Source organism: Lytechinus variegatus, chromosome 18 (genome assembly GCF_018143015.1).
Source record: "Lytechinus variegatus isolate NC3 chromosome 18, Lvar_3.0, whole genome shotgun sequence".
Classification (NCBI taxonomy): domain Eukaryota; kingdom Metazoa; phylum Echinodermata; class Echinoidea; order Temnopleuroida; family Toxopneustidae; genus Lytechinus; species Lytechinus variegatus.
Genome location: NC_054757.1, coordinates 18794398 through 18818572, shown reverse-complemented (window position 1 = coordinate 18818572; position 24175 = coordinate 18794398). Strand labels below are relative to the sequence as shown.

At 38.1% G+C, this 24175-nt stretch overlaps 1 protein-coding gene across 1 annotated transcript; it reads left to right on the top strand.

Moving 5' to 3' along the window:
* Window positions 1-950: 950 nt before the first annotated feature.
* Window positions 951-23034, top strand: LOC121431661 (deoxyribose-phosphate aldolase-like). The gene is made up of 8 exons (XM_041629305.1): window positions 951-1011; window positions 10000-10097; window positions 10995-11142; window positions 12434-12532; window positions 14269-14403; window positions 16729-16857; window positions 18030-18142; window positions 20584-23034. Exons 1-8 carry the CDS (start codon window positions 981-983, stop codon window positions 20788-20790), a joined length of 960 nt encoding a protein of 319 aa, XP_041485239.1. The 5' UTR covers window positions 951-980; the 3' UTR covers window positions 20791-23034.
* Window positions 23035-24175: the final 1141 nt, after the last annotated feature.

The window sequence follows — 24175 nt, the reverse complement described above, 5'->3', positions numbered from 1 at the left end:
TGATGGATTGATACACTTAGAAGCTGCCGAAAGATAGATATAGAAGACTGATAAATAGATACATAGAAAAAGAGAGAGAGACAGAGAGAGAGAGAGAGAGGTGGATAGATAGATAGAAAGAGAGAGAAAGAGGGAGAGATGGAGATAGAGAATTTGAGAGACAGATAGATAGATGTTAGATAGATAGAAAGATAAAGAATGAGAGAGACAGGATAGACAAATTAACAGATAGATAGATACATAGATAGATATATTGATAGAGAGAAATATAGAAAGACAGACAGATGGATAGATAGAGGGAGGGAGAGAGATAGAGAATTTGAGAGATAAATAGATGTTAGATAGATAAAGAATGAGAGAAACAGAGAAGATAGACAAATTAACCGATACTGTAGTTTGATAGATAGATAAATAGATAGAAGAAAGACAGACAGATGGATAGAGAAAGAGCTGGAGAATTTGAGAGATAGATAGATGTCAGATAGATCAAGAATGAGAGAGAAGAGCGACAAATTAACAGATAGATACTGTAGTTACATAGGTAGGTAGAGAGAGAGAAAAGAGAGAAAGACAGACAGATGGATGGGTATGTTCTGCGGATAACTTCGGTGCGGACTTTGGATCGCGCGCCCAGCTGATAATGTAAACAAACGTAGACGTAGACTCTTCACTAGTCGCTTTTGGGCTACTTTCCCGGAAAATGCCTTCGCCAGGGTGTAAAACGGAAACGCGCGGCCCGGGCAATGCCAACAATTAAAAGAACTTAATTGTTGGCATTGCAAAAACCGCATTACCCATGAATTTGTGAATTTATATATATATTGGGGGGAGGAGGGGAGGAGATATCTCCCCCCCCAAAAAAAAAAAAATTGCAATGAAGTTGCTTCATTTGGGACGGGGCGGGGATCGGATGGGACAATGACACGTTTTTCCTTTTTTTATTTAAGATTTGTCTCATTGTTTTCAGAATTATTGGAAGAATGGCCGCCCGAAATCCAGGAACGGAGTTGGGTATGAATTTATATATTTTTTTCGGGTCTATTTGTTGTTTATTTTAAACACTGTAATGGTTGATGTTTGCTTTCACTGATTAATTTCGGTTTTCATTGATTGTTGAGTGCATATTCGAGGAAAGGCAAGACGCTGAACTTGGCTGAAGGTAGGTTTCTGGTTGAGAAAACTCGTCGTGGATGGTCGATGCGATGGATCCAGTTTGCGGTCACGGGCACAGACTGTGTGTCGCGGGCCGCGGTCCCGTCGGTTCAAGCTAGCTGCCGGCTGGTCACGTCACAGTCTCGATACGAATACGATGCATGTTGCCTCGGTGGGGACGGGACAACTCGGACCACGGGACATCTCGGACCGCGGGCCGAGTTGTCCCACCCATTACGAGATTTTTTTCTCAAAAATTTGCGTCTATTTTTCCGTAATTTCGAAATTTCTTGTAAAGATTTTTTAGAGATATGGTCTGATGGTAATGTTCTTCACTTTCTATTACTTTTTTTTCGCTGTAATAAAAAAAAAGTGTAATTTTAGGCGTTTTTTCGACAGCTCGCGATTCCCATAGGCGCGCGTGTATTAACTGTGTCGGTGCTCGGCTCGGCCCCGCTCAATAACTGACTTGATTTTGTGATCATTTCTCCTCAAAGTACCACTTTTATCGCAGAAGATGGACTTTGTTGTATTCCATTACCTCCATTTTCTCATCACAAGGATAAAATTTGGTGTATTTGCACGATTTTTATCAAGTTTTTCACCTTTTTCTCTCAGGTCGCAAGAAGCGAACAACCGATGAACGGTCCGCTGCTCTTCATCGTAATTCTCCGTAGCTCGGCCGCCTAAACTGGCGGGGTGGGATTCAGATCGAATCCACAATGGAAGTGGGCGTGCACAGCAAAGAGCTGAGCTGAGAGAGAGTGAACTCGAGTTTGAAAACTTTGAAGCTTGGCAGTGTCGTTTAGGCTCTGCCTTTTTTTGTAAATATGTATTTTTCAATTTTTTCTATAATGATTTTCCCTGGTTTCGAGCTCTAAGATTGTAATGATATAATTATGCTTCAATTTCTTTGACTGAGTGTGACTGTGGTGTGGATGTTTGAGTTGCTCAAAAATAAGTTACGTGGGTGGGGGCTCGGGGCGATTTCACTCTTGCCCCCGAAATGCGAAAAAAATATATTCGGGGTGTAGCTGTGTGGGCATGCCGGGCTGAGGCTAGCCATCAATAATTTTTTTTTTGAGGGGGGGGCTTAATTTTTTACTTTAAATTGATAATTTTTAGGCCTTTTTTTCCCATTTTATTTTTAATATTGAATTTCCGTGGTGTAGAGTTGAGTTTTAAGTTGCAATAATCAATATGCTTTAATTTCTTTGACTTTGAATGTGACTGTGGTGTGGATGTTTGAGCCGAACAAAAAATACGTGGATGGGGGCTTTGAGCATTTTCACTCCTGCCCCCGAAATGTGAAAATGTTCTAGGTGTATCTGTGTGGGCATGCCAATTTCATTTTTAATTTAAGTTGAGTTTCCTTTGTGTAGAGAGCAGAGTTTTGGATATAGGGTAAAAGGGACGACGATGTGAGGGATGGCGATGATAGCATACCGGCGATAACGAGGGGTGGGCCTTGATGAGAGGGACGAGGTGAGAGATGGTGATGATAAGAGGGATGAGGATCTTTGATGACTCTTGATGAGGGGGGGGATGATGAGAGGGACAAAGGGAAAGAGATGGAGATGAGGATGTGAGGGATGGCGATAAGGGGTGGGCCTTGATGATGAGAGGGAAGAGGGGGTGCATGCATGAGGGATAAAAATAAGAGAGATGATGATGATGACTCTTGATAAGAGGGGTGCATGAGATGGTGAGAAGGACGAGGATGTGAGGGATGATTATGGGAGGAAATCGGGGGGGGGGGGGGGGACGTGTCCCCCTACCAAAAATAGGGGGACACAATACCAAATGTCCACCCTACTATTTTTCTTCATGGAGAACAAAATAATGAATCATTCACAATTGAAATGATACATGACAGTGTTTAGGACTAAATGACCTTTTATTATTGAAAACCCCCTCTTTTTTCTTGTCAATTGTTTTGGGGTTAAAAATTACCCTACATTTGGGCGATAACCTTTTTTTAAATGTTTGTCAAATTTTGCAGCCTGTGGTCCCCTCTACCTTTGCGGACAGTTTTGCGCCCAAGGGGATGATGATAGGGATGATGGGGAGGGATGGGGATAAGGTGAATAGCCGGCAGAGATAGAATTAAGAAGAAAAATCCGTCCCACGAATGCCGCCATGTAGATTCCGTCCCACATAACCCAAAATATGGCTTGATTTTTGTTCAAAATCATGTCATGTGATGAAAAATCATATCAGGCCCTACAAGTATTTTGGTTACATTGAAAGAAAATAGGGGTAATCCTTTTTTCCAATTATAAATAAATTAAATTCTTCATTCAATAAAAATGACGAATTTATGATTTTAAATTTAATTTCTTTTACATAGCATGTGGTTTTTCTTTTTGATTAAATTCATTTTATTGCTTTATTTTTCATCACTGTGCATGTCATGATTTTTGTCTCACCTGGATGGCAGAGTGAGACTATAGGCGCCGCTTTTCCGACGGCAGCATCAACATCAAATCTTAATGCTGTCATTTAATAAGCATAACTTATATCACTGAACATCCTGCAGCGAGTTCCAGGTCACATTATCAAGGTCAAGGGTCATGTAAGGTCAATGAACTTTGGCCACATTGTGGGTATTTTTTGAATTACCATCATCATATCTCTTTAAGTGTATTGGTATATTTCATAAGACATGGAAATAAGAGTAACCCAGTATCACTGAACATCTTGTGCGAGTTGTATAGTAGTTTTCAAAGTCAGCACTACTGTTATATTGAATCACGTGATGCAGGTGAGACCGCCAGAGGCATTCCACTTGTTTTATTGTAGAGACTATACTCTTTCTCGAGAAAAAGAAATAATAAATCATTTAAAGGGATGCTCCGGGATGAAAATATTTATATATGAATAATGTAGACATAGCAACATTCACATATCAAAGTGCTTATTTCATAAATATCTGATAACAAATAGCGGGGTTATTGAATTCAACTTTAAAAAAATTAATCTAAGTGCACATAATAAAATACAAAGAACAAGTGAGGATATGACATCATGTATGAGGTTGCTGATTAAATATCCATGAAGAAACGCCAGACCTGTTTCATCAGAAAAATACAAATCATTCTTTAAACTGCAGCGATAATATTGTTTTTCCTTATCCGATTTTGATCATTTTTGTCTCACCTGCGAAGCAAAGTGAGACTATAGGCGCCGCTTTTCCGACGGCGGCGGCGGCGGCGGCGGCGACGGCGGCGGCGGCGGTGGCGTCAACATCAAATCTTAACCTGAGGTTAAGTTTTTGAAATGACATCATAACTTAGAAAGTATATGGACCTAGTTCATGAAACTTGGCCATAAGGTTAATCAAGTATTACTGAACATCCTATTAGAGTTTCATGTCACATGACCAAAGTCAAAGGTCATTTAGGGTCAATGAACTTAGACCATGTTGGAGGAATCAACATCGAAATCTTAACCTGTGGTTAAATTTTTGAAATGTCATCATAACTTAGAAAATATATGGACCTAGTTCATGAAACTTGGACATAAGGTTAATCAAGTATCACTGAACATCCTGCATGAGTTTCACGTCACATGACCAAGGTCAAAGGTCATTTAGGGTCAATGAACTTTGGCCGAATTGGAGATATCTGTTGAATTCCCATCATAACTTTGAAAATTTATGGATCTGATTCATGAAACTTGGACATAATAGTAATCAAGCATCACTGAAAATTTTGTGCAAGTTTCAGGTCTCATGATTAAGGTCAAAGGTCATTAGGGTCAATGAACTTTGGCCGAATCGGGGGTATCTGTTGAATTACCATCATAACTTTGGAAGTTTATTGGGCTAGTTCATTAAACTTGGACATTAGAGTAATCAAGTATCACTGAACATCCTGTGCACATTTCAGGTCACATGACCAAGGTCAAAGGTCAATGAACTTTGGCCGAATTGGGTGTATCTGTTGAATTACCATCATAACTTTGAAAGTTTATGGATCTGATTCATGAAACTTGTACATAAGAGTAATCAAGTATCACTGAATATCCTGTTTGAGTTTCAGGTCACATGATCATGGTCAAAGGTCATGTAAGGTCAATGAACTTTGGCCATGTTGGGGTTTTTTGGTGAATAACCATCATATCTCTGTAAGTATATTGGTCTAGTTCATAAAAAGTGGACATAAGAGTAACCATGTATCACTGAACATCTTGTGCGAGTTAGAGTAGTATTCAAAGTCAGCACTGCTGCTATATTGAACCGCGTGATGCAGGTGAGACGGCCAGAGGCATTCCACTTGTTATTGTTTCTTTGCTCAAATCATATCATTATCAGCCTCGGGTTCCCCATTGTCACTTATATATAGCTCATTAATCTTGCCACAATTTGGTCCAGTTGTTCAAATTATCTAGTAAATACAATATATTTTATTAATTGCAGAAGCTTGTCTTAAGAGTCATTGAGAAGGTGATCATACCTGCAACTTGCATGATTAATGTAAATATATACCAAAAGTCAACAATTTTCTAACTGGTACACCTTAAATGATTTCATCCATACATGATACAAGGAACTAGAAAATGTAGATTGGAAAACAACACTAGGGCAACTTAGTGTTAGATACAAAGTTCACTTTCTAGAATGGGTGAAACAAAAACAACATCACTCCAAAGGAACTGCAAAAATTATTTGATAAAAACCAAACCCTCTTCATAGTTGCTATTTGCAATATTGTATTGACGACTCTTCTGTTTTTAAAACCCAGACAAGAATGACTTGTTGTTACCCCCCCCCCCCCTCCTTGTACCTGTCATTTCTTTGTATTTTCCCTCTTTTTCTTTGTTTTTTTTTCTATTGATCGATGTTTCATTGTTGAGTATTGTCTTTTTTTATTCCAGTAATAGAATATAAATTTAATTGAAATGAGAGTGATGAACATAATGAGAAAGGGAGACAATGATAAGATAAGAATGGAGATAAAATATGATTTGAAAATATTACAATTTACAGAATATAACATATTATTTTCTATTTATTCAAAGTTCATAATTCATTTTTATTCAGGTTTGCATTTTAATTCAAACAAGTTTATTAGGTGATGCATTTTGGAACAATACTAAATTAAATACATTTTACTTGAATAAACAATAATTGGTAAAAATGCAAAACATAAAACTTATTTAATTTGGTATTCTTTCCTCCTGTAAAAATTAAAACTAAATAATATGGACATAAGTTCTAGTGGCGAATCGAGGGAGGGGGCACATTCGCCCCCCTTAAAAAGTACTGAAAAGGCAACTTACAACATTTTTTTCTTTTTTTTTTGCTTGTCAAATTTTTCCTGAGAAAAAATTACTGTGATTTGGCAGTAAAGACCTTTTGTCAAAAATTCCTAGACAAAATGCCCCCCGGCCCTGTAGGGAAATTTTGGATCCGGCCCTGATTATATTTCAAATGGGAATAAGACTGAGTGGCCTAAAACTTGATTAAAAAATATTCTAAGCTGTAGGGCAAGGCTTCAGTCTCCAAGCTCACGACTGTACAAGTATGTCCACTTCCATTGGCAATTGTGGCTGAATTCCATCCCGGCAGCCTGACATCCACCCTTGAGACCAAGAAATGAAATTAAAGAAGGTAAATCAGTTTTATTTTAAATCCTGTAAAAAAATACAAATAATTAATTTAATTAAAAATCAAGCCCCCAAATAAAACACTTTTTTTTAATTGATGGCTACCCTCAGCCCGACATGCCCACACAGATACACTTAGATCATTTTCACATTTCGGAGGCAGAGTGAAATCGCCCTGAGCCACCACCCTAGCTCGTAAAAGTATTTTGTTCGACTCAAAACATCCACACCACGGTCACACTCAAAGTCAAAGAAATTGAAGCATATTAATTATTGCAACTTAAAACTCAACTCTCTACACCAGGGAAACTCAATATGAAAAATAGAATGTACAAAAAATAGGCCTAAAAATAATAAATTTAAAGTGAAAAATTAAGCCCCCCCCCAAAAAAAAACAACATTTTTTTATTGAGGGCTACCCTCAGCCCGGCATGCCCACACAGCTACATCCCGAATATTTTTCGCATTTAGGGGGCAGGAGTGAAATCGCCCCGAGCCCCCACCCACGTAAAAGTATTTTTTGTTCGACTCAAACATCCACACCACAGTCACATTCAAAGTCAAAGAAATTAAAGCATATTGATTATTGCAACTTAAAACTCAACTCTACACCACGGAAATTCAATATTAAAAATAAAATGGAAAAAAAGGCCTAAAAATGATCAATTTAAAGTGAAAAATTAAGCCCCCCCCTCTCAAAAAAAAAATTAAAAAACATAATTGATGGCTAGCCTCAGCCCGGCATGCCCACACAGCTACATCCCGAATATATTTTTTTCGCATTTCGGGGGCAAGAGTGAAATCGCCCCGAGCCCCCACCCACGTAACTTATTTTTGAGCAACTCAAACATCCACACCATAGTCACACTCAGTCAAAGAAATTGAAGCATAATTATATCATTACAATCTTAGAGCTCGAAACCAGGGAAAATCAATATAGAAAAAATTGAAAAATATATATTTACAAAAAAAGGCAGAAAAAGGCAGAGCCTAAACGACACTGCCAAGCTTCAAAGTCTTCAAACTCGAGTTCACTCTCTCTCACTCAGTCAAGCTCAGCTCTTTGCTGTGCACGCCCACTTCCATTGTGGATTCGATCTGAATCCCACCCCGCCAGTTTAGGCGGCCGAGCTACGGAGAATTACGATGAAGAGCAGCGGACCGTTCATCGGTTGTTCGCTTCTTGCGACCTGAGAGAAAAAGGTGAAAAACTTGATAAAAATCGTGCAAATACACCAAATTTTATCCTTGTGATGAGAAAATGGAGGTAATGGAATACAACAAAGTCCATCTTCTGCGATAAAAGTGGTACTTTGAGGAGAAATGATCACAAAATCAAATTTTTGAGAAAAAAATCTCGTAATGGGTGGGACAACTCGGCCCGCGGTCCGAGATGTCCCGTGGTCCGAGTTGTCCCTGATTCTTGGTATGACGGTACCGTTTGCGCTTGCCTTTGCTTTGGCATTTGCACTTTCTTTACCCCAACTTTATTGTTACCCAATTGCCAAAGTGTCATTTTTGTATCCATGAAAACATCCTGGTTTAAGCTAGCTAAAGCTTAAGTCATTCATTCCAGTATTTCCACATGGTTTGATTATCTAAATCTTGACATAGACACTAGATCTAGACTTTAAAAAAAAAAGTTTTTTGAAATTCCCCAATAGTTATGCTGCTTTTAATTTTAGGCATTTGTCGTGGAAATCAATTGCCAAATCATTGGGCCAATGTGCAGGTATAAGACTATAGATTGTCTGGCTCAGTGTTCTAGCTAGACCCATTTTAGTGTTGGTTGCTATTTCACAGCAACTGTACACAAAATTTTCAGGATGAGTTAGAAAGAACATCAATGTAATAACAATCTGGCATTAAATCTTTGAAAACAAAACAAATGTTCATCACATAAGAATGTTTAATGTGAATTACAATGCAAATAAAAGTTAAAACAAGATCCAAGATGGAAGTGAATGCAAGAGAAATTCCTCTTTTCAAGGAGTACGGTATGATGGGGTGTCCAAACTTCGCGCACTTTTTAAAATTATTCATTAAGCTCAATTTTTTTCACAAAATATTTATAATTTATGCAAAACTAATTTAAAAAAAAGTTACCACATTGACGGCAAGATCATACACTATAAAATCATGGACGAAAATATAAAGTAGGTCAAGGGGTTTCGCCGTTATCGCGATCTAAAAATTCTATTCCGATCGGCGAATGCGGGCTGTGCTGGAAAACCGTTCGGAAAATGTGTGACCTAACTTCGCGCACCAAAGCTTTTGTGGAGATATAAACAAAAACTCAAGCTCAAAAAGTGAAATATTTATATCAGATTGATGGCAAAATGCTATAGAATCGGTTACTACCAAATTTAACTCACATTTTTGATGATTTCTGCTTGCAAAATGGTGATATCGTGATGCTTGTTGATTTCTTCAAAACGGGCGCTAGCGGTGACAAATTTGCCGATCTTTTGCCAATATTTTCATGAATACTGAACTCATCCTAAGGAAACTTTCACCTAAGGGTAATTTTAGGTCGCTTTTCACGTTGGTGATGTCAGATTTTAAGGATATTAGCTAGTTTTTTAGATAATGACCGTCCGCGAAGTATGGACACGCGCGAAGTTTGGACTCACTGCCATACATGTAAGTTCTGAAACACATATCATTTGAAATTAGCGGCGGACGGTAGCAGTGTTTTTCATGATGAGTGGTGGTTGAAATCTGTGCTGGTTGGGCCCGACCACTGCCGTTCACTGTAGCTGTAATTCTGGCCTGCCTGTGTATTGGCATTGGGAAACTGCCTTCACAGTTCCATGACATGGCTGAAGCATTGGTCCTATTCCGCTGGATTCGATAAACAAATGCCCAAATCCCTAATCATGCTAAGTTTCTTCCATTGGCCACTGAGGTAACCTCCCCCCCCCTCTGAAAATTTTACAGCTACACTTGACCCCTTGGATCACTGCCCTGTTGTCTCTCACACATTGTGTACCAGTGTTTAAAAAAAATAAACCTCCAGGAAAATATATGTTCAGGTGATGCGAATATACATGGATACAAAGTGAATAGCTCAAGTAAAAGGAAACCAATCTCAAAATAAATAATAGTAATAATCTGCTTTTATATAGCACTCAATACATCGGAACGACATGTCTAAGCGCTTTATTATTACCCTGGTCATCAGATTTAATCAGCCATTCCTGCACACAATGTGTAACCATATTTTTTTTGTTACAGATCTTGCATGGGTTGATTCTGTAAGGGTCAACAAACCTGCTGTTTTCAAAAGAGCAAATGAAATCAGAACGAGGAGAGCAGTAAAGAAGAATTATCAGGTGAGAATGTGCTCATAATGATGATTTATTCATGTCATTAGGGCTTCTTGTCTTGTGTGTAAAATGTTAACCGGAGGCATATTGTATAGTGTTAAGAGAGACTGTCAAGAGTCTGTATTAAAGGGCAAGTTTACCATGACAAGGATAAGTTGGATGAAAGCAATTAATCTGAGAAAATCAATCTGCTTCATGTTACACTTACTACACATCCCTTCATCATATTTATCCTCTAATAATTCCCAAGTATCTGCCATCAACATTTTCTAGATGTGTTTGTTCCTTATGACACATATCCCTCCTTGCGCAACACTGTTACCTGAAGAATGTGTGTGTTTGAGTTTTGTCAGACGTGTTTCAATCAGATATGATTATTTACGTCTGGGACCGACCTTTAACGTCACCATCCGAAAGACGCGACCAGGGCTCGAACCTCAAATCTCGCATCAATTTGTAACTTCCCCACATAGCTTGGATTACAGGCGAACGCCACAACGCCCAGAATGTAGTTGCGGCAAACAATTATTTCATGAGAAAGTCTTAAAAATCTAGTTAATTACCCCCTATTATAGCCCTAGATCTGGTACATTGACACAAACTCATCTTTCTGAAACCATGAAATCTTAGCCGAAAATCGACAACATCTATGAACACTAACACAGTGGCACAGACAGTGTAATATTGCTTGGAAAAATAGCTGACATTTGATGGAATTTAATGTTTATTTTGCTCATTTCTCAGCAATTAAACCTCTTCTACCAGAGCCATTTGGAACATGTTTTTTTTTATTATTATACATACACTTCGATTTTGTTGGATTCTGTTAGAACTCATTTTGAGATTGTTACCACAACTGGCATTTTTCTTAAAACGATCCATCAACCTGTGCTTTCTTTGTAGGTTGCATGGTTGTTGAAGGCAGCAACCTGCATTGACCTGACAACGCTCTCGGGAGATGACACAATCACCAACGTTCAGAGGCTTTGCTTCAAGGCAAAGAATCCTGTTAGAAGGGATCTACTGGAAGCTGTGAAAATGCAAAACAGAGGTGAAGAAGAACATTTCATTTTGGCCCACTTGGTTTATATAACATATGAATATTTAAAGGAAATCATTTCATTATATTTTAAGAACTTAAAGGCCAAGTCCACTTCAGGAAGATATTGATTTGAGTAAATAGAGAAAAGTCAAATTAGCAGAAAGCTGAAAATTCTATCAAAATCGGATGTAAAATAAGAGAGTTATGACATTTTAAAGTTTCATTTATTTTTCACAAATTAGTGATATGCACAACTCAGTGATATGCAAATGAGACAGTCGATAATGTCCCTCACTCACTATTTCTTTTTTTTATTGTTTGAATTATACTATATTTCATTTTTTTACAGATTTGACAATAAGGACTAACTTGACTAAACCATATAATATTAGACAATGCAAATTCTACATGTTCAGAGAGGAATTATTTGTTTCACTTGACTATGAGGAGAAAATGAGAATATTTTAAATTTCAAGTAATAAAATACAAAGGAAATAGTGAGTGGATGATGTCATCAGTCTCCTCATCATTTGCATACCAACCAGGATGTACATATAATTGTTTTGTGAAATAAAGTGAAACTTCAATATGTCTGTCATAACTTTGATATTTTACATCCATTTTTGATGAAATTGACCAGCAGAATCAGTCATTTACTGGTGGACCGGTCAGTTTGCCTTGCCCTTAACACTATCTGTACCCTGTACTAATTACGCCTAAATTAGCATATAAAGGTATTTGCATGAAATAGATAACTATATAATTTTGTAGATTATGTCCCAGACAATCTTTATGCCAAATTTCGGCACGATCGACGGCTGAGATCTCAAGGCCATATGATCTCTGTAAATATCCGGTACCTCAGCCTAGATAGGGTTAATGTTGACCGATGTTGAGGGAGGTACTGCATATAATATACAAAATAAAACTCTGAGTGAAGCTTCATGCTACCGCAATGAGACTTTTTTTTCTAGCACTGTATTGAAGTAGTTGGAAAAAGATCCATGTTAGGTATATAGTATACATGGAAGTGGTAATTCATTACCGCTCATACAGCAGGCATGGTGTGCTTGTATTGGATACTGTTGTACTGAACCACCCTTGCAGTCTTTACTATAATTATTAGTTGCCCTTTAGATTATTTATGATATCCATTTCATCTTAAAAAGTTCAGTTATTCATGATTACTCTGTATCCTTATTATCCTAGAAAGAAATTATAGTAAATCTCTTGTGCACTTGGGAGTTCATTTAACATCTAGATCATTCATGCCTTTCATATACACCCACTTCATGTGCAGGTCTGACTGTAGGAGCTGTGTGCGTGTACCCATCCAGGGTATCGGATGCTGTGAATGCACTGAAACAGGCCGGTGCTCCCCAGGTCCCTGTAGCTTCAGGTATAATGATCATATCATTGAATTAAGTGGAATATATTAATAATAATAATAAACATTAATTTGTATAGCGCAGCTTTTATATAAATAAATTCACCTGCGCTTGTTCAGAGCTCTTTTTACTTAAATCTACACAGCAAATTTTGTAAACTGAAGAGATATGTTTTGAATTTTGATTTGAAGTGAGTCAATGATGGAGAGCTTCTGTCAATTGGTAGGCTATTCCATAGTTTTGGGGCAGCAAGTGCAAACGCACGATCACCAAGTGTAACTTTTGTTTTGCGAAAGAGGATCTGGAAAAATAATTTATCTGTGGATCATCGCAGCCTTCGACTATGTGATTGGGTTTTAGATTTGAGTAATTCTGTAATGTAATGTGGGGCTTGACCGATTAATATTAAACAGAATTTGAATTCAGTGTGTGTGCATAAGTTTTCCTGTGTATAAAGGAGGGGGATTACATTGATTTTATTATTAGATGTTATCTAAATACATGGATGAAAAAGGGTGGTGTTTCGGTTTCCTTAGTGCTCTGCTTATTTGATGCGGTGTCTTTTCCTGAGCTTTTTTTATGCATTCACAAATTTGGAACGATTTTATACCTTGGTCACATTTGTTCTACGGCGGCCGTACGGCGAGTCGAAAACAGCCGTTTTAATATTTTTTGTGTACCAGCTACATATACATGATATAGGTGGTTTGAATAAAAATGAATAAAACGACTATTTTCGACTCGCCGTACGGCCACCGTAGAACAAATGTGACCAAGGTATTAGTGAATTAGGTAGTAGGATGCTCGGAGGAACGCCCTGCTTCATTTAGGCTGGTACCCTGGTCAAGCAGAAACATCACCATTTGATAACCTACCTCTATTATATTGTTACATCATTTGTTTATAAGTTATACTCATTGTAAATATGTTACCTTTGTGATATACCACTATGTAAAGGGGCCCCATCAACAAGCTGTGCTTCACTGTGGTCCCAAACCTACATGTATCATTCTGAGTTCCATGATGTTATGCTTTGTACCACTGTTTTTGTTTGATTTTGTTTGAATAATATACAATGTACTATACTACTGATATTATACAAGCATTGCTCATGCATTCAGGCCCGAATAAAACACATTGTGCAAGAAGAGCCATTTCCGATTGGTCTAGACCTGCTTCTACCAAAGACACTACAAGGGGAAGACTGGACACTCCCAAGTGACTCAATAGAGTGCATTTATAATGAAACACTCAGGAAGGGCGCCATCAGTTCACATATCATCATTGAAGGAGGGGGCAATTTTGATATTTCAAGATTCTTTTTTCAAAAAATGCTCTCAAATTGAGAAGTAGACATATTGGAAAGGGGAGGTGGAATTAACCACTTGAGCTAATGGTGAGATGAATTGTCAATGAACCAAATTTTCAATTGATAGCTAGGTGTTGTTTTTGGATGATAATGGAAATGGTGCTAAAAGGTTAGTGCACCCCACGAGAAAATGAACATCTTTAAAAGTGTTCAAATTCTGCCATCTTTCAGGTATTTATTTGTGAAGTCAAGTGATAAAATATTACATTCAATGTAGTTTGCTTCTCTTGGCTTGCTGGACATTGTAGCATTCTTGTCTACCTTAAACACTCAGCATGAAGGAGTGCATTTTCTGGTGGAGTTAACTAATTTTTAGCACCACTGTACATGTAATTACATCAGTGATATCCAAACTTTGTTTTGATATTTTCACGACAGTTGCGACTGGTTTTCCTGCTGGTCAAACGCCCTTCAAGACGAGGCTGGCCGAGATTCAGATGGCAGTTTCCGACGGTGCAAGGGAGATAGACATAGTCATCAACAGAGCATATGCCTTGGCTGGAAACTGGAAAGGTAAAGGAAATCTTATGCTAGGGGAAGAGGTAGGAGAAAGGGGGGGGGGGTGTGCTATAGGACTTCATGTACTGTTTATCGCTTGTGGGCTGATAAATCCTCGTATCTCAAAATTTGATGACAGCTCAGAATTAGCTAGATTTCACAGTTGTAACATACAGTCGTATTCAAAATTATTCATACCCTTGTTGATATTTGTGATTTTTCATGTTTGTGATGAAATGAATGCATTTTATCAAGTTTCTCTGGATTTATGTGTGACCTACTAGTGAAAGAATAACAACAATGCACAATTCAAGAAATTTCTCTTTTCAGGGGTATTTTATTCATAGATATTCAAACAATGTCATGTTCAAAATTATTCATACCCTAGGTTTTCTGAGTCCAATGTCTTTTATTAATAGTGAATAGCATAGCCTTTGTTCTTTACGACTGCTTCTAGACGATTCCTGTAAGTGTCCACAAGCTTCCTGCACGTCTCCTGCGGGATGTTGGCCCATTCTTCCTTGGCGTAGGCCTCAAGCTGGGTCAGGTTGGTCGGGTTCCTAGCCATCACTCTGACTTTCAGGTCTCGCCACAAGTTCTCGATCGGATTCAGGTCAGGACTCTGACTTGGCCATTCTAGGACGTTGACATCATGGTCCTTGAACCATTTCCTCACCAGCTTGGCGGTATGCTTTGGGTCATTGTCTTGTTGGAACTTCCAGTTGGGGCCAAGCTGGAGTTTTTCGGCAGATTCCTTCAAGTTATCATCAAGGATCTGGATGTAATCCTCCTTTTTCATGATTTCTTTGACTCTAACAAGGTTCCCTGTGCCACTGGAAGAGAAACATCCCCATAGCATTATGTGCCCACCACCATGCTTGACAGTTGGCACAGTGTTCTTTGGATTGTATGCTTCCCCTTTCTTCCTCCAGACGTATTCAACATCCATATGGCCAAATAACTCCAACTTCGTCTCATCAGACCACAGGATGGTTGACCAAAAGCTTGGATTTTGCTTCAGATGACCTCTAGCAAAGGCCAGTCGAGCCTTCCGGTGTTTCTTCCTGAGCAACGGTGTCTTCCGAGGCCTGCGTCCATGGAGACCTCCTTTGTGCAAGACTCGCTCGATGGTGGACCGGGACACCTTCGTCCCTGCCCGGTCAAGCGTTTCAAGTAGGGCCTTGGTTGTGGTCCGGGGGTTGTTGTTGACCTCTCTGCAGATTTTCCTGGCAAGTTTAGGGGACACCTTGCACTTCCTGCCACGCCCACTAAGGATCTTCACAGTGTTGTACCTCTTGTGCTTCTTGATTAAGCTCTGGACTGTTGCCACAGGGACGTCATACTGCTTTGAAATGGCCTTGTAACCTTTTCCCTCAATGTGGGCATTCACAAGACGTTGCCGTAGGTCCTCACTGAGCTCCTTCTTCTTGGCCATGATTATCAGAGACTGAGAATATCCAGAATGCTTTCCTCTATTTATACCCTTTTAGAAAGATGCTATTTTCCATCATTGTTCAATGGCTTGTTTAACAAAGAGGGTATTTAATTCATTGGAACATCTTGAAATAACTATAGAACAAAGAATAGCACATTCCCAGACAGTAAAAATAATGCGCATTGTCATAAAAGGACATTTTTGTTAAGGTATTGGCAAGGTAGGTAACTGTAGGTAGCAACTGTCTTTTGCCCTGAAAGAGTTGTTCACAGGTTGTCAGGAGACTGTTTTCAGGCAATAAGAGACTGCCACAGTTGCTCTATTTTTAAAATACAGCCTTTTCTAAGCTGCCCTAAAAATTTAAAATTTTGAGATACAAGGTTTTATCAGCCCATCAGCAATATGCCAGCTATCTGCAAAATGGCTACCAATGTTCCAGTTACGCTGTACCCATGTTGTCTTTATCCATTGTTCTGATGCCACCATGACTGCACAGATGAACTGTTTGTGATCCAATGGTTCACTTGGCAAAGTGCAAAATAATATTAATACAATGGAAATTAGACCTAAGTTTACAGGCAATAACTTCAGTTTAGATTTGAAGGTCTCCAATGATGGTATAATTCTTAAATTCAAGGGTAAATTACTCCAGAGAGAAGGTGCTAAGGCAGAGAAATCTCACGCACCATATGCTGCGCGTGTCTTAGGGGTCTTAAGAAATTGCTGGTGTGATGATCTTAGGCTACGAGCTGGTGTATAAGGCATGACAAGGTCTTGTAGGTATTTGGTGCCATACCATTTAACACTTTCCAAGTGAGAAGAAGTATTTTAAATTCTAAACGCTTCCAAATTGGCAACCAATGTAACTTTTGGTGAAATGTGTTGATATTTTGACTTACCACTAGGTGTCTATGATGAAGTCAGAGCATTTCGGGAAGCTTGCGGTGATGCACATCTAAAGACCATCCTTGCTACAGGTGAACTGGGTTCCTTGGTCAACGTCTATAAGGCTAGCCTTGTATGCATGATGGCAGGTAAGTCTCTGTCAAGTTGAGAAATTAGACTGTTCAGGGTGGCGTCTGTTAAATATGTTAGGAAGTCATGCACGACTCTACGGATAACCGCTGATCTATTCGTCAGTGCTCGATCTTAATTTCACATATTTGGTTCCCCATTGGTTAAACTACATGTAGAAATTTGATCTCCATAGATTAATCTATGTGTTATCACACATCTGAATGTAGAGCTTATTATATGTCAAAATTCTATAATTCTTGGGAAAGTCGCCCCTGTTTGTGCTAAAAAAACAGGTAGAATTTTTGTATTCCTGTTTTAGCGCAACTTTCGAATAGCTTTTAAAAATAGCCCCCTCTCAATTTGTAGTAAACCTTGATTATTTGTTGCCTTTTGAAATAGTTATTGACTTTAAAAGCCATTGAAATGACAGTTAAAAGCATTAACACTTACCTATTTTGACAACCTTTGAAACTGTATATAGATCCAGTGCTGGGGGAGGGGGGAACCTTCCAACAAAATGGCTGAAATTTCACATTTTACATTGCTATATACATATATTTATGAAATAGATATCCATTTCCATATTTGCATGAAATTGTTTTCAGTTGAAAACTACCCCAAAAATGAGGAATATTCACCACTTCCTTGACTCAAATGATTGTTTTGTGATGTTACACTCGGTAAATATTCTAGTCCCACGTGGAGACTTTCATGGCGTTGACAAGATGTAAAACAATAAAAAAGAAAATGATCAAATGAACAACGATAATTTTCAGTTAATGTTGCAACTCCATGAAATTCTACATGTGGGACTACAAGATAGACCGAGTGTAATATTATCAATCGATTTTCAGAGTCAAGAAAGAGGTAAATATTCTTCATTTTCTTGATAGTTCCCAACTGAATCAAAACATTTTCAAGGAAATATGGAAAATGTATGGCCATTTCATGGATTTATTAAGATGCAAAATACAAAATTTTATCAACTTAAGGTGAAGTTTTTTTTTACCCCCACCACTTAACCGTAAACGCCCGTTTGTTATTAATGTTTATATATTTGTTTTTTTTCAAAATAAAAGTAATGAATCGAGCCTGATACGGTATATCCCACATCTACTTTTGACAATGAATACTCGCCCCCTTTGAAAATATCTTGAATCTTCCTTTGCTTTTTTTGGTCCATTTTAAGGCTCGGATTTCATCAAAACATCAACAGGAAAAGAAGGAGTCAATGCCATACTGCCCGTTGGTCTGGTGATGGTCAGGGCTATCAGAGATTACTATCATAAAACCGGATATAAGGTGAGCTTTTTCATGTGCATCTTGGGATTGATGTCAAAGGTCAAATGCCTGTTGGTCTCCTGATGGTAAGATCCTTCAGAGTTTACTATCATAAAATGGGATAGAAGGTGAGTTATTTGTGGGCGCGTAGTGGTCTAGTGGTTCTGACTCTCACCTTTCAAACAGAGGAACATCGTTTTGAATCCTAGCTACGGCGTGTTTTCCTTCGGCAAAAAATTTATCCACACTTTGCTGCACTCGACCCAGGTGAGGTAAATGGGCACCGGCAGGAAGTAATTCCTCAAAAAGCTGTGCGCACCAGAATTAGACTAGCTTAGCCGTGGTAATATAGGAACGCCTTGAGCACCTAGCAAGGTGGATACGTGCACTATACAAATCCTGTATTATTATTATTTCATGTCCATCATGGGATTGATGTCAAAGGTCAAAAGGTCAAATGCCTGTTGGTCTTCTGATGGTAAGATCCATCAGAGATAACTGTCATACAATGGGATAGAAGGTGAGTTATTTGTGGGCGCATAGTGGTCTAGTGGTTCTGACTCTCACCTTTCAAACAGAGGAACATCGTTTTGAATCCTAGCTACGGCATGCTTTCCTTCAGCAAAAAATTTATCCACACTTTGCTACACTCGACCCAGGTGAGGTAAATGGGCACCGGCAGGAAGTAATTCCTCAAAAAGCTGTGCGCACCAGAATTAGACTAACTTAGCCGTGGTAATATAGGAACGCCTTGAGCACCTAGCAAGGTGGATACGTGCACTATACAAATCCTGTATTATTATTATTTCATGTCCATCATGGGATTGATGTCAAAGGTCAAAAGGTCAAATGCCTGTTGGTCTTCTGATGGTAAGATCCGTCAGAGTTTACTATCATACAATGGGATAGAAGGTGAGTTATTTGTGGGCGCATAGTGGTCTAGTGGTTCTGACTCTCACCTTTCAAACAGAGGAACATCGTTTTGAATCCTAGCTACGGCATGCTTTCCTTCAGCAAAAAATTTATCCACACTTTGCTGCACTCGACCCAGGTGAGGTAAATGGGCACCGGCAGGAAGTAATTCCTCAAAAAGCTGTGCGCACCAGAATTAGACTAACTTAGCCGTGGTAATATAGGAACGCCTTGAGCGCCTAGCAAGGTGGAAACGTGCACTATACAAATCCTGTATTATTATTATTTCATGTCCATCATGGGATTGATGTCAAAGGTCAAAAGGTCAAATGCCCGTTGGTCTTCTGATGGTAAGATCCGTCAGAGTTTACTATCATAAAATGGGATAGAAGGTGAGTTATTTGTGGGCGCGTAGTGGTCTAGTGGTTCTGACTCTCACCTTTCAAACAGAGGAACATCGTTTTGAATCCTAGCTACGGCGTGTTTTCCTTCGGCAAAAAATTTATCCACACTTTGCTGCACTCGACCCAGGTGAGGTAAATGGGCACCGGCAGGAAGTAATTCCTCAAAAAGCTGTGCGCACCAGAATTAGACTAGCTTAGCCGTGGTAATATAGGAACGCCTTGAGCACCTAGCAAGGTGGATACGTGCACTATACAAATCCTATATTATTATTATTATTATTTCATGTCCATCATGGGATTGATGTCAAAGGTCAAAAGGTCAAATGCCCGTTGGTCTTCTGATGGTAAGATCCATCAGAGATAACTATCATAAATGGGATAGAAGGTGAGTTATTTCATGTTCAACTTGGGATTGATTTCAAAGGTCAAATGCCTGTTGATCTTTTGATGGACGGGACAATTAGAGATAATAACTACAGAGCAAGTTGTTCCAAATGTATTTGGGATAGATTGTAAAGGTCAAAAGAACAAATGCCAATGGGTCTAGTTATGGTCAGAGCCATTTGAGATTACTATTACAGTATATTACAAGATAAGGTTTGTTATTCCATAATAATGAAAATAATAGCTAGATTTATATAATGCTTTTTGCCAGAGGATAAGTGCAGCACATTGTGGATGAATTTCTTGCGAAAAGAAATTATGTGATTGGGATTCAACCCCATGACTCTGTTTGAAAAAGGAGAGTCAGAACCACAAGACCACAATGCACCAAAGAGTAAGAGGACAAATAGCACTGGGTCTTGTGATGGTCACAGGCATCAGAGATTAATATCATTTTGCAGGAAATAAAGGTGTGTTATTCCATAAGCATCTTGGGACAGATGTCAAAGTTCAAAGGTGAAAGGACAAAGGCCATTTGGTCAGAAATGCTATAGAATTTGAGTAAAGCAATTTCTTGTGATTAATACAGGTATTTCAACCAACCATGATAAAAAATATCAATCTAACAGTTGGTGAAGTATGTACAAGTTTGCAACATATCATGTAGTTGTTACGTCAAAAATGTCAGAAATTGGTAACAACTTCATATGATGTAAAAGGTTTGATTAGTTGTAAACATGAATATTTCTGTTTGACCTTTAGGTTGGTTTCAAGCCAGCCGGAGGGATCCGAACAGCGAAGGACTCGTGTACTTGGCTTGCCCTCATGAAGGAGGAGCTCGGAAACGATTGGCTGACCCCAGAACTCTTCCGCATCGGTGCGAGCTCACTTCTCGGTGACATAGAGAGACAGATATACCACAATGTGACAGGACGGTACGCTGCTGCCAATGAACTTGCTATGGCGTGAACTGAAATTCCAATCCAGGCCCCGGTTTCATGAAGCTTATCAGCATGAAATGCTTGAATTCAGTAACAAATTTATACTCTGCCAAATAAGTGGGATCGTCCTGTGCCATTTGTATAGATTTGTGAAACTAGGGCCTTGTACTATTTGTAAATTATATTTAGAAAGGTTTCAAGAAGATACTACAAATAGGAGTGATGTTTCACAAAGCTGGTCATAGAATTACGCATGACTTTACACAGTACTGGAACAAGTTCTTAGGTCTAAGCCAGTAACATAGGGACATATTATTATTAACTCTTTGCCCGCTTTGTTCAGCTAGAGTCTTTTACGGCAGACTGGCAAGTTTTACTCGAGTAACATTCTGTTCAAAATACACATAAAGTACATTAAGTCTATTTTTCATACACATATACACAAAAGTAATGTGTGCATCGTGTTGTACTCTGTACCCACTAAGCTTTTCTTTACAACAAACCAATCAAAAGCTATTGTGAGCTGGATTAATCATAATCCATGCAAAACCCCTCTTAGGGTTGCACCTTGAAATTAATGTGGCGCAGGAGTGATTCTGTCCATGGTGGGCAATGAGTTGAGCACAAGGAAGGATCACCGGACATGTGTGTAACTCACAAACTACTTTATGAAACACACAGCAGGAGTCCTTTTACACAAATCTTAGCAATCATTGTAGAACATGTTTTTTTATACAATTGATTGCATTGACAAGAATGTACAATCAAGTGTAAATATCAAGTGTAGGATCAATCATTAGCCTTTGTGTTAAAGGACCAGGGGGGTGTATCACAAAAATTAAAGTATGACTTAAATTACATTTAAATACCGACGCGAACATGATATGCAGTAGTGCGCGTCCCCTTGGCATGATCTGACCAATGCGGTCATGCCTATTATACCGCATGCAACTTGGCATTTAAGTGCGACTCATACTTAAATCATACTTAAATCTTTGTGAGACACCCCCTAGTCTGGTACCTGTTTTTATAGAGTATTTGCAATTTTTTACTATGATGATAACTACCCATGGAAAGATTGGAGGGCTCATCAGCCTAATAAAATCAAAGAGTACATGGTAGTTTCAATTGCAAAGTTACCATAACCATGGGCCTTTATGAAATGAAAATATTAGAATCGTACTATTTTCTGACAATTCTTCTCTTGGGTATCAATCATATTTTATCGATACGGTCATTCACTGTATAAGTGATCATTTCGTCTGCATAAATTACATGAAGTTTACCATCATGAGGCACAAAATGCCAAGTCAGAGAAATGTCTTTCAGATTGTGCAAACAGGGTTACAGGTAACCTTGCCGGAGTCTATTCTTTGGGAGCACACATATCCATTTGACTTCAGAGAAATTCCACTTAAAAAGAGGTATATAGCATTTTGTGCATAATTTGGTCCAAGAAATTTCTGTGACTCGATAAAATTTGACTTCTTAGCTCAATTAATATTTGTTGAAACCAAATGTGAATGCTGGCGCAAGTCGAGTGCAGGGTAAAAAAAGAGTAAGTACTTCATTTTGTATTAGTTAATACTTTTGCCGAACTTTTACGTGCCTTGAGTGTGAATTTACTTCCTTTAAGCAATGGCAGTTACCATGGCAGTCTTGAATGGCACATGCAGACAACTTTTTCTCTCTCTCTGCCAGAGTGAACATTCTTCTTGTCCATTATTTTCATTTATGTATATTAAACTTCTTGTATAAACCGAGTATGAAAGGCTAAATATTCTGGAGGTATCCACTCTTGTATATAGAGCAAATTCAGTTTAAGTGGTCCAGTTCCAGCCGTATGTTTTTCAAAATCAACACTTCAGACTAAGTAAGCTCAAGCTCAAATGACCTCTTTTGATAAAATACCTTCTCTGGCAAATGTTCAACATTCATGCAATTACTAATATCTGCTGTTTTCCTTAGTTGTGTGCCACAAGATCTTTTACCCATAATTCGAAAGCAGCAAGCATGAAATGTTTTGTTCATTTGGCCCATTTTATCCATGTATAATACAATATATACTGTATACCTCAAGTAACTAGCTAGATTAGATCATTTGAAATAAATCAAAAATAATAATTTTCAGTCATGTACTACATTACTTTTTCTTCTAAAGAAAACAATTGCAGTGCATATTTTCAATTTTTTTTAACGATTTTGATGAAATCATTCAGGGTGAAAATATATGGTTTGTGAGATATCAAATAAATTGTGGTCTTTATTCTGCTATTTACTGTGTTATGTAGTGCTTACTTGAGTTTGATGATGGTGGATGCAGTGCAGAAGCTGGTCATTTGTGTTCCCCCTCCCCCCTAAAAGAAGAGGTACTGGGGTCCGTTTCATAAAGGATTTGCAACTGTTCTAACTTTGTCATTATGGCAACTACCACAGAAACCTTGATTATGATTGGCTGTTTAGCCCTGTTACCATGGTAGTTGCCATTATGGCAAATTTACAAACAGTAAGTTATCGTTTTCAGAGATAGATTTCAAAATTTTTAAATATGTTTTTACAATGAATTTGATACTTATGGTAAGAATGGAATCTCATCTTTAATTTTGGTATTGGTATTTATTTTCCATATCACAATGTTAAAAAAATACAAGGTAAATGTATGTACATACGGTAATAAAATAAAAAATGTGTAGTTCATATTTTTCCTCTCTCGGCAGATGAAAGTCATTAAAAGCATATAACAGCTCAAATCCTGATTCATGATCAAAAGTGTATTTTCCACTTCCTTTCTATTTTTGTATCCATCTCGCTACGTTACCTTTTTGAAAAGGCATATCATTTCCTTGTACTAATTTACTCATAATAGTATTTACATGTTGAAAATGAACAATACATGGAAATTAACAGATTTCACTCGGGCTTTATACAATTCCATATCTGATTTATTTAATGATTGGTAAATGCTAAATGAACAGTATCATATGCATACCCAGGATATAAAAAGTATGTAGGATGGCATTATCATACAAAAAGAGCACAGAGTCGTAGACTCTGATTAATCATAATGAACAATTTATTTGTCGGAAGTACATGCACACAACTACAGATACAGCAGATAAGTAATTGCATGAATGTTGAACATTTGTCGGAAGTACATGTACATATTATGTTGTTATCAAGAATTAAAGAACCGTTCCTTTTGATGTATATTTATTCAATGTATTTATTTATTTGGTTTAATAAAGTCACAATTGAAAGATCCAAATACCACAAATTTACAGGTTTACAAATAATCACAACATAGTCATAGAGATGGAAATTAATAATAACAACCCAACACATTATGCAGAAACATAAATTAACATTGAACATTTTAATGAAAACCAGTAAAAAAAAAATCTATGAGGAAAATT

Coding starts and splice junctions, on each gene's coding strand:
- LOC121431661 (XM_041629305.1), top strand. CDS start 981: ATGGCCGCCCGAAATCCAGGAACGGAGTTGG. Junction 12,533..14,268: donor CCAGGTCCCTGTAGCTTCAG/GTATAATGATCA, acceptor TTTTCACGACAG/TTGCGACTGGTTTTCCTGCT. Junction 14,404..16,728: donor CTTGGCTGGAAACTGGAAAG/GTAAAGGAAATC, acceptor ACTTACCACTAG/GTGTCTATGATGAAGTCAGA.